The sequence below is a fragment of the Capsicum annuum genome, chromosome 6 (assembly GCF_002878395.1).
Source record: "Capsicum annuum cultivar UCD-10X-F1 chromosome 6, UCD10Xv1.1, whole genome shotgun sequence".
Classification (NCBI taxonomy): Eukaryota; Viridiplantae; Streptophyta; class Magnoliopsida; order Solanales; family Solanaceae; genus Capsicum; species Capsicum annuum.
The window spans coordinates 224179186-224191142 of NC_061116.1; the positions used below are offsets into that span (position 1 = coordinate 224179186).

General features: G+C 29.2%; 1 protein-coding gene across 1 annotated transcript; it reads left to right on the top strand.

Moving 5' to 3' along the window:
- The first annotated feature begins 5595 nt into the window (after positions 1-5595).
- Positions 5596-8067, top strand: LOC107874608 (bZIP transcription factor 44). Its single transcript, XM_016721371.1, has 5 exons — positions 5596-5673; positions 5805-5975; positions 6425-6515; positions 7001-7127; positions 7721-8067. Exons 2-5 carry the CDS (start codon positions 5809-5811, stop codon positions 7900-7902), a joined length of 567 nt encoding a protein of 188 aa, XP_016576857.1. The 5' UTR covers positions 5596-5673; positions 5805-5808; the 3' UTR covers positions 7903-8067.
- The last annotated feature ends 3890 nt before the right edge of the window (positions 8068-11957 follow it).

Here is an 11957-nt window from a genome sequence, read left to right on the forward strand (position 1 = left end):
AAGCCTTCCACTAATAGTGGAAATTTCACCCTTCATAGTCACCATTTCACCCCTCATAGCATCCACATTACTTCTCAAGGCATCATTATCATTCTTCACTTTCCTCCTCAAGGCATCATTATCACTCCTTATTTATCGGGCAAGGGCCTCAAACCGAGCCATCAAGGCTCCAATAGCATCATTTCCCAAAGGTTGGAAGTAGTATCTCCGGATTCTATGGCAAATGTACGTAAAAGAACAAAAAAAAATAGCAAGCAACACAACCTACAAAACGAGCAAACAAATTAGTTCAAAGGACTCACTTCACTCACACTCAACCTCACCTCACACTTGGCCTCACAAGTGTTGGAGAATCAGAAATACTTGGTAATTTACTAGAGAGGTGAGAAGCTGTGGTCTTAAATCGATCTTTCTTTTGAAACGGCTCAAATAAAGTGATGCACGAACTTGAACCAACAAAATACTACGACTTAAAAATGAGAAAAACACACAAAAAATCGAAGACACGAAATAAACGAACTCTAGACTAATTACCTACCTAGTAGGTACTTACAAGTCTGCTAATTAGTGATAGAATTAGCCTAAAAGAGACTAGGATTAAAAATTAGAAACTAGAAAATCTAAGTTTAGAGGTGAATTTTGGTTGATCAAAAGTGATGATGTGGCACTACGTGGTTGGTTGTCACTTTTCGAAATTTCAAATTTTCCAAAACCTTTGTCTCAGCCAAACAATACTTTGGAAGAAGAATTTTTGGATTTGGAGGGGTAAGAAGAAAATTAGAGCTTTTTCAAGTCTCAAATAGAAATGGAAATGCAATGGTCCATCCCCCCCCCCCCCCCCCCCCCCTTGTACTTGGCAAGTGTACTTTGTTGTTCCCTTGTTCCTTCCTCATTTTGGAAGAATCAAATATTCTTTGAATATGCTTTTGGAGTAACAACTTTTTCACTCTCTTTCTTTCTTTTTTTTTGGATCACACAACACCTTTGAATATTCTTCTTCACCAAGATATGAAGATCAGGGATGAACAAGATGAATATTCAAGTGTTGACCAAGTTTGACCAACAAGCAGCTAGACTTCAAATCTAATTTTTTTTGTAGATCTAGGTTCCTTATGCCAAAAAAAACTCAACCACTAAAAATAAGCCACAACACACACCCAAATAGCAAGGTCAATTTCGGATCTTAGCTCAAAAGCTTCAAAAATACCATGTTCATGGAGGTTTTTTGCTCAAACTCAACTAAACTTCACTCTAAAAGTAGATCTAGACTCCCCAGGCACTAGAGAGCAAAGACTAATGAAAGGAACTTCAAAGACAAAGTAAAAACTTATAGATCTAAGTTCTAAATTCGGATCTAACACAAGACAACAGTAGACACCATTTTTTTGTATTTTTTGACTCTTTTTTGTTGAGATTTTCTAAATAAGAACACTAAAACCAAGATTTAGGGATGTTGGAACAACCCTAACCAAGGCTTTGATACCAAATGATAGCCTAAAACTATCAAACACACAAAATTGACACTAAAGATGTAAAAATCAGCAAGCACAAAAAGAGAAAAACAACACACTAGAAGAAGATGAAGAAGAATTACATAAATATAAAGATAGTAGAGAGACCCTCACTCCTACCAAGTGAATAGCACAAAAAGGTGTTTCAAACCTTCAAACGCACAACACCAATAGAAGCTCAAATCACTCTCTTAGGTGACCCAAAGGACTCACACTTCCTCAATCACACCTTTCTTGCCAAATTACCCAAGACAAGTGAAAACCAACTTTCAATTGCTATTGGGGTTTCAAGTTTCGGTTTTAGGCTAACAACTACAAGACTAAAGCTACAAAATATGAATAATATTCAATGTCATCAAAAGTCCCATGAAAAGAGAAGTAAAATGGTCTATTTATACTATTACATTCAATGGACAAAAATGCCCTTAATGAGAGAGGGAATTGGGGTGCCTCTTGAGTGTTACTTTGGAGGGTAAAATGTCTTCAATGCCCTTCACTTGAGGCGCCTCTTGAGTGTATAAGTTCCTCTCCTTCCTTCTATTTACCAAGGCTTCAAAATACTTAAAAAATTCTTCAATTGCTTGCTAATTTCAAAGCCTTGACCCTCTGATAATACCTTGTACTCTTGGTGCTCCTTGTGCTTGTATCACCCTAACCCTTGCGGATAGATCCCTGACCCTATCTGAGACCTGGTATGATAATTCCTAACCCTTGGGGATAGATCCCTGACCCTATCTGAGACCTGGTATGATAATTCTTGGCATTTTGAAGGTCTCTCTATAGACATTCCCCAAAAGCTCAGAAACCACATCAAGCGCTCCTTCTTCCTCAACTCTAAACTCCTAGAAGATACCCCGATTTGGAACTTGAAAGGAAATGGGCAATTCTCTTTCAAATCAACCTACAATTTTTTGACTGGTAAAAACTGGAAAGAAGATGATACAAATAACCACAAGTTTAGATGGATTTGGAGGCTGAGAACACCAAACAAAATTAAGTTCTTCTTGTGGCTCTTACACCACGATAGACTCCCCTCAAACCATAACCTCGCCAGAATGGGACTTTCCCATCAATCCAGAATACAAAATATGCAATCACCCGAGAGAAGACACAAACCATTTCTTCTTTGAGTGCACCAACTCGCAACTTTTCTAGAAAGATCTCCTGGAAATGGCACCAAAACCCACCTTACTTGCCCTTTCTGATTTTTACCCTCCAAACTGGGGTTCTACCTAGGTCAAGGCCAAGAGAAATGCCTTCGACAATCTCATGTTATAGGATGAGCTTCTTCCATACTGTCTCTAGACGCTCTGGAAAACTAGAAATCATAATGTTTTCAACAATGACACATATAAAAGCAGGTGCTCCCAAGCATACTTTCAGAGACTGCTGAATTCATCCACCTTACAGCCAACAATAATACCAGCAAGTTGATGCCTACCATCAGTAGTAAATAGAACCCCCCTGAGGGGAACCCTTTCAAAGTGAATACTGTTGGATCATGCTTAGGCAATCCAGAAGGGGGGAGGGGGGGGGGGGGGAATGGTGGTATTGTCAGAAATCAAAAAGGGGAATGGGTCGTGGGATTCAATAAAAGTTTCTCCTCCATGTCACAAACATGCAAATGGAGCTTCTAGCTCTCAGGGAAGGGCTACAAATCTGTAAACAAAATAACTTCATGCCCATTGATATTACTTTGGATTCTCTGTAAACAATTAAAATGTTGAAAGAGGGGAACCCCCTCTATAATGATCTAATTGATAATTGCAGGTGTAGGCTAAGAAGGATGGGATGCCCGATGGTGAAGCATAGCTATAGGGAGCAGAATATGATGGCGGATGTATTGGCCAAAAAGGAGCAATGACTGACCTTTTTAAGAAAATCCAAATTTTAATAGTTCTTTCGATGTATGCTTATTAAGCTTTGGGAGCAGACATGAGAGGAACTATGTATAATAGAACTGTTAGATCTGTAACTACTAAGGCTCCACTGGACCAGAGCCACTTATTTTTTGCTATCAATCCAAACTGATAGTCTGGAAAGTATGTAAACTTTAAATTTTGATTAATGCATCTGGTTAACCAAAAAAAATAATTTAACATTGGTTAAAATTAAATACAAAACAAAAATAATTTAGTCGTGCTATTTTTATCATGTTTTGTTTAATCAGACGTGATATTAATGATGTGTAGAAGGTCTAAATGTGTATCGAAATTTTCGACATTTGACACAAGTGTGTAATTTATCTAGATGCTTTCAATTCAATTAGACTAATTTTGATGTAAAATAATTTTTACTTTGATGTAAAATTAAATTTAATATCCTAAAAGTAAATTAAGTGCGCATATTCACTATATATTCTCCTACTATAGTTAATGAAATAAATTATTAATAATCCATCATACATTATGGTAATCATAAATCTTGATAAACTAGAGTGTTCAATAGATACAAACATTAAATAAATATCAGATTAAATTTTGATGCAAAATTGAAGGATATCTCTATTTAATTTGGTCTGCATTATTTGTTTTCTGACTCATCATCATTATTAGGCTTTAAAAATTACTTGCTATAAAATGCTCTTTTTGCAAAAGGCATGTGTGTTTCTCGTTTGTTAGAGTTAGAGTTTTGGTTTTCATTCTTTTTACGTGTCATGTACTAAATTCCAATAAAATGTTGTTTTTACTTGTTAGAGATAAGCTCTTAAAGATTCTATTACTATTGGCACTCGTGGTATTTGCTTCTTGTGTAATTATAATTAATTTTCCCAACAAATGAGAATCTTATAATTAATAATTATTATTTCATAAAATTGCTTTCTATATTTTTCTTTTAAAAAATAGAATAAAGAAGAAAAATATTTTTATGGTATGATAACTACTCGTTGAGTGATTATATTAAAAATTAATTTTTCAAAATACTTTAATTCAAGCAACAATTGAAATGTAGGTAATTTAGGAAAATCTGTTTTTAGGCATAGGTGATTTATCTATGTAAGAACTTTATTAATATTAGTTTTTTAGAACTTATTAATTTCGATTATCGTTGGCATTATATCGACGAGCGAAGAGTGATCGCTTGAGAAGATCATGGATTAAACCCTGACAAACATGCGTAGAAATGATGTAGATTATGTAGAGGTGATGTAAAGAAATTATTAATAGATAGCCAGCATTGTATTTTAATGAGTTAGGTTCGATTTTTAACGAAATTAAGGTATAATTAAAATTGAAAAAGTACAATTAAAATGAATTTACTATGAAAAATATGTGTGTTATTGTGGATAATCACTCAAAAATTTCATTTGATAATACCAAAGACATTGTCTAAAATTCCATGGAAGTCACTAAAATTTTCTTTAATAATAAAAAAAAATAAAATCACTCTGCTTGATATAGTAAGTATCACATTAAGTCATTAGGAGAAAATAAAGGTGATGATGTGAAAGTGGATATAATATAATTTAATTTTAATATCACTTAAGCAACTTTATGTGATATTTAGATTTTGTTTTGACCACAATACTATTAATGTTGAATGATCATTTATAAAATTTTCTTAAATGTATGGACAAATTAGGTAAAAAGAAATTTAATTTTATTAAAAGTACCACGACACTTCTTCGTCAATTTTTTTAAATATACTACAATTTACCTTGTTTTATTTTTTTAAAATATTTAGTTAAATACTTCTCTTCTATGATTTCATGAACTATATGTGAAATAAATCAACTTTTTAATAATCCCATGATATAGTTGTTTTGAATTGTCCCGTATTTTAATTTACGTGACAAACTTTTTTTTAGTTCGTTAAAAAATATGTCATATTTTTATAATTATAAATAATTTGACTTGAAAATTTCTCTTTTATCTTTAGAGATGGTTCATAGCCACACAAGTGATCAAAGACTATTTAAAATTAAAATTTTCTTATTTTAAAATTTATTTCAAGTCAAATAACGTCATATAAAGAGACAGATGAAGTATTTAGTAGAGTATTGATTTGCTTGCCTTTTTATTCAAAAAATCAAATTATATAAAATCTAATTTATCGGATGACAGGCTGTCTAAGTGAAATTTCATTTTCTATTCTCTATATAAAGAAATTTAGTTATAACTTTCTAACTCACATTAACTAAAGAAACATTCTTCAATTAGAGGTAAATATTAGTTCACACACTTCATAATTTACTTTCTTTATCAATTTTTGGGGGATTTTTAGTTAATTGTTTTTCCTTTTTGGGGTTTTATTTATTCATTATTTCTTGTGATTCAATAAAATTTATTGAAGGAAAATGAAAGACGAACAAAAAAGATCTGATGAGCTCAACTTGAATTTGAGCCTCACAACTCCCGGAGAAGCTGAATCAGTTGATAAGATTCAAACTCTGGATGAAGCAATGACTTTTGAACTCAAGCACCATGAAGACCTCAGTCTTGCTGATGAGAAGAAGTTGAGAAGGTTATACATAATTTGTTTTTGTTGACACTATATTTCTCATCTGCGTTTAAAATTTTTGATGAAAAAATCATCAAAAAATTTCAACAAGTCAGTTTTCAATGAATTGCATCTAAGAATTCACATTATTTTCTAGTTGTGTTAAATAATATTACCTTTGTTTCTATATAAATAATGTGGTATATTTCAAAACTATATATTTCTTTTTTCATCGACACAATTTTAAGAATGTAAAGTTTTTATTGATGTTTGAAATTTCTAATTAAAAATCTATCAATTTTTTTTTAATAAGCTAATTTTTTATGAATTCGATTCGATTAGAGAATTTCATCATAAATTCATAGTTTTTTTAGTTATATGATAGATAATAGTTTTCTTTGTTTTTATAAAATTGTATGTATTAAGGCTACACAAATATTTTGTATTTATTTTAATCGTGCCTTTTGTTTCAGGAGAATATCAAATAAATTGGCTGCTCGAAGAAGTAGGTTCAGGAAGCTCACTCACAAAAACAAATTGGAACAAAACTTCAAAGATCTTCAGGTGATAAAAATTTAGATCAGAAGTTCTTATTCTAATAAAATTTTTAATTTATTATTTAATTATTTTTTTGAATTAGTTTGAAATAATAAATTTGATATAAAAGACGAATCATATAGATTGTGTTTCAAATATATGATCTTGTTTGGAGACAAATTAAAATACACTGGATCAAGTATACTTACATCAACATATCTATGTAAGTAGTATATAATAAGTATAAATTATACGTTGACCTTACCTCTTTTTTATAGACATAAAGGTTATTTTTCTTAACTAGATTTAGCTTATTACCTAATTTTATATAGTCATTTTTTCGTCTTATGTTTCACAAATATTAGATTAAAAGAAATTGATAAGCAATGCCAAATGCTACTATTCATTCGAAGTGCATAAGTATCCGTTGGATCTTTCAATACCAATATATTTATTGATTATTTCACCCATAATTAGCGTTAATAATTTTTTTTTATATATATTTTATGCAGGATGAAATAGCTCTGGTGGGATCAAAAATAAAAAATATGAAAAATTATAATGATAAGTTGCGGGTGGAGAATGAAATGTTGCGAGAACGATTAAATAACATCACTGACAAAGCCACTCAAGCAACTGGTATATATATCTCCTTTCACACACTCTTTTTACTTTATATTAATTAGGAAATTATATTATAGAATTATTCACGGGATAATTAAATAGAGTAATATTAAAAAATTACTTTATAGTGAGTAATAATAATGTGATTGTTACGTAAAATAGTAGTATATATATTCCTACAAAACCGAATACAAAAATTACTTCGTATCATAAACAAGATGAAGCATTAATTATATATATATATATATATATGCATTGATCAAACTTATTTCTTTTTAGAGTTTCAAGTGATATGCATGGTAAGTGTAGCTAATTTTATATCATGAGAACAATTTTATTTGTTATAGCAGATAATATATTTTATTTTTAAGATATTAAATTTTATATTTTATCAATACTTACTTAGCTTGTAGTTTTGTAGATATCGTTTAAATGACTGTATAAAATATTTCTATTGATAGTGTAAGAATTTTAAAACTCTTTTCTTATGAGGTCAATTAGATTATATATTATTTATGTAAATATTAATTATATTAATATAATTAATTGGACATTAAAAATTCACTTTTAATTTAAGTATATACAAATTGACTTCGCTTCTATTGCAGCAAAAATTGAAGAAGTGAAACTTGAGTTGCAGATGCTTAAGATGAACCTTGCAAAGGCTCAGGAGTATCAACATTATATGAAGATTGGGGGTGAGAGTTTCGACTTTTATAATCATGATGAGTTAGAATCAGCTCCAGAGATAGACATAAATCAGTATCTCAACTTGGATGATGACATGTGAACCAATCAACAAATATTGTCGCTATTAATCTTTGTGGAATTATTCATTTCTTTTTCTTTTATTCGGGGAGTAGTTGATGGTGTTGAAGTTATGAATTTTCGTTGTGCAATTTAGAAGGTTTAAATTTTCATTATTGAAATATCCAAAACAATTAATGTTATATACTTAGATCTTTATGAATCTTTTAATTTATAGTATTTGAAAATGAGTTTAAGATATGCATATTGTTGGTGTTTAGTATTTTTTATATCATCTGAGTAAGTTGATCTTACAATGGCATGTAATACTTTATATTGTAAATTTGAGAAGATATTAATAAAAATTGAATAATAACTTACTAACGGCGATTGAATTAATTTTAATAATAATATAGAAAAATTCTTTATATAAGACTATTAATGTATTAACTTAATATCTTTTGAGAATGTCTTCGTTAGCCACAAGTGTACTAATATACTTTCGTATAATCTAAGGTGACTGAGATATTTGATTTCATAACTTGATTTTATTATAAAATATAATCTAAGGTGATTGAGATATTTGATTTCATAACTTGATTTTATTATAAAATATTAGTTTTTAAAGTACTTAAGCATTATGTAGTTAGCTCTTTATAAGAAGAAAAATCATTTGATGAAAGTACATTGATATTCAAGAAAATTTTCTAGACAATAAAATAAGATGAGTAGATAAATCTAATTAGTGTATTATTAAAGTAGTTAGAGGTGAATTTAGATCAAATCCAATAAATTAAATATTATTCATATATCCATATATATTCTAAAATTGTTTTCTTTAAACATTGAATTTGTGTTAGATCAGTGAAAATTACTTTTTTTTTTTTTTTTCATATTGGACACTCATTAACAACCATTGGAATTTTCCTCAACTCATCCTTCGCCACTTCTTTAGAAGCCAAACTTGATGAAGATGACAAGAGAAACAAGGCCTTATTAACTAGAAATTTTCTAGTACTTACTTATATTTTAAACGTAAGCTAAATATTAAGCACCGAATGAAAAGTGATCAACTCCTGTCATTTTTTCATGTTAATTTTGTCTAACTCGATGAGACGTTAATGATTCGTCAAAGGTCTAGTATTAAAATTTTTGACATTTAACATAATAAACATGATTTATCTAGGTTATTTTAGTTCAATTAGATTGATTTGATATAGGATAGCTTTTACTTCGACATAAGATAATATTTAATGACCTAAAACAAATAAATTAAAGACATACATTTGCTACTATCCTTCTTTAGTGAATGAAATATATTAACGAGGCATATATTTTACCTCAGTAAAATGTAGTGTCCAATAATAGGTACCAAATGCTGGACAAATAAAATAATCAAAATAAAAGTATTCGGCTTAGATTGTTCTTGTTTCTGATTCATTATATTTAGGCTTTCAAATTAAGCTGCTTTAAAATTTTAATTTCTCTTTGCACAAGAAATGCGTGTTTCTCATTTGTGACAGCTTTGTTTTTCACTAAATTTCAATAAAATATTGTTACTAGCTACTTGTCAAAGATAAGCTCATAAGATTCTATTATCATGGCAAAAGATTAAAGTGTACTAAATTCCAATAAAATGCTGTTGTTGGATAAGCTCCTAAGATTCTTCTATTCACAATGGTGCTCATGCTCTTTGCATGTTATTGTCTAATTAATTTCAAAATGTTCCTAACAAACAAATTTCTAAAAGAAAAAATAAATCAAGCAACAAAATAAATGTAATTATTCTTGGTAAATCTTTTTTTGCGCAAAGCTAATTCATCTACTTTTTTACTATCAATCTTTTTAACTTATCTCCAATTAGCATTGACATTATATTGACGAGCGGAGGGCGATAGCTCATGAAGATCGTGAATTAAACCCTAATAATTAAATTAAATCCTAACAAATGTGATGCATTGAAATAGTGTGACAGGTTATGCAATTAAAGAAATGATAATAAATAGTAATTAGCGGCATTCTAATAAATCAACCTCCACATATATATTAACGAAATTAAAGCGTGATTAAAATGACAAAAAGATGAGTAAGATAAAATGCGTGCGTTTACTATAAAAAGCGTGTGTGTTATCGTGTATAATCACATTATAAATTTTATTCTAATCTAAAAAACAATTCAACTCTATATAGTTAGTATCACATAAGTTTATTATTATGAGTAATAAAGGTGACAATGTGAAAGTGGCATAAAATATAATTTCTATATTACTTGAACAATTTTTGTGATATTTAGAGACCTGTTGACATAACAATATTAATTTGGTTTTCTTAATAAGTACACTTCTCCATCGAATTTTAATTTTTTTGAAATATTAACTCTACAGTAAATAGAATGATCTTGTTTAATTTTTTAAATTCATTTAACTACATCTCTTCTATAATTATTTCGTCAATTATATTTAATAAATCGACTTTTTTTTTGTAACCCACGTTATATAATTATTTTGAATTCATTATCCGAGCACGTTTAAAGTATTAATTTTTCTTATCTTTCTATTCAAAAGATCCAAACTATATAAAATCTAGTTTACCACAAGACAGGTCTCCCAAGTGAATAAAATTCATTTTTTTAGTCTCTATACAAAGACATTTCGTTGTAACTATATATATTTGTTCTTCCATTTCATAATACACTTTCTTTATCAATTTTCTTTCTTTTCTGTGCTATCTATGTTTTTTATTTTTGAAATTTTTTATTCTTGTGCTTTAGGTGATTCAATAACATTTATTGAAGGAAAAATGAATGACAAACGAAAAAAAAATTCTGATGATCCGGAATTGTGTCAAAGAATTCCAGATGAAGATGAATCATAAATTAATTAAAAGAACCCTTGAAGAAGCTAAGTAATAAGTTTTGATTGTACTCAAACATGGCGATGTTTACCCGAATATATATGGATTATTTAATTTATTGGTGCAGGATACGACAACTATGATGACACCAGAAATAGAAAATGTAAAAGACAACAAAAAGATTGTGCAAGCTGAAGAATAAAATGTTGCAAGAACAGTTGGATAACGTCACTCACAACTGATATGTATATGTCCTCTCTCACAATTTCTTTTCACTTTCTATTTATACAACAATTATAAATAGAAATTATTCACGTGATAACAAGTTAATGATAATAATTAAAAAAAAATTATATAATAATTAATAGTGAAGAGATTGTTATAAGAAATAACAGTACACAGAGTTCCGCATGATTTTATGTAGAAATTCTATTTTATTTTTTCTTTATGGTTTACGTATCAAAAATTTCTTTGTGGTGGAGGTCGCATATTCGCTATGGATTTAGCTAAACTTAGGAGTAGTATATATATATATATATATATATATATATATATATATATATATATATGTAAACACCTAATTTTTACCAAACCTAAGCGTTTTTGCCATTTAGTGTTCAATTTCGTTTTAGGGTCCAAATTAGATATTTTAAATTTATCTTATTTTTGCTAAATTTATTTTAAAATTTTGAAAAAAAAAAACTACAAAAATAGAGTCACATTTTAAATAAGTTCTTACTTTCATTTTTTTTTTTTAGTTTTTATTTTTCAGAAAAAAAAAAATAAAAAAAAATAAAAAAAAAAATCTAAACTACCCAAACCACCCACAATTCCCCACTCCTAATTGACCTCTCCCACTCTCCCCCACACACACACGACACAAACTAATACACTACATGCACACATGCACACACACTACCTATATATAATACACTACATGCACACATGCAGATCTACACTACAATATACATTTTTAAACACACACACACGGACAGAGGAAAAAAAACAAAAAAAAAAAGATTGAAAACAGCAAAGAAAAAAAAAACAGAGAAAAAGAAAGAAAAAAAAAAGGGAAAAAATCAAAGGAGAGGAAAAGAGGCTATAAGTTGAGTTTCAGGTTTCCCGTTTGAGTTTTTGGTTCGGCGTAAAAGCTTTCTCGCTTAGTTTAATTCGTCACACAGGTTCTTATTCAATTTTGTATTATGTTCTTTTTATATAAGTTTTCTTACGAATCAAAGCATGAAT

Bases quoted from the DNA above. Each gene is read 5' to 3' on its own strand.
- LOC107874608 (XM_016721371.1), top strand. From the start codon at position 5,809: ATGAAAGACGAACAAAAAAGATCTGATGAGCTCAACTTGAATTTGAGC. The intron at 5,976-6,424 runs GTTATACATAAT...CTTTTGTTTCAG, and splicing joins GATGAGAAGAAGTTGAGAAG to GAGAATATCAAATAAATTGG. The intron at 7,128-7,720 runs GTATATATATCT...CTTCTATTGCAG, and splicing joins CAAAGCCACTCAAGCAACTG to CAAAAATTGAAGAAGTGAAA.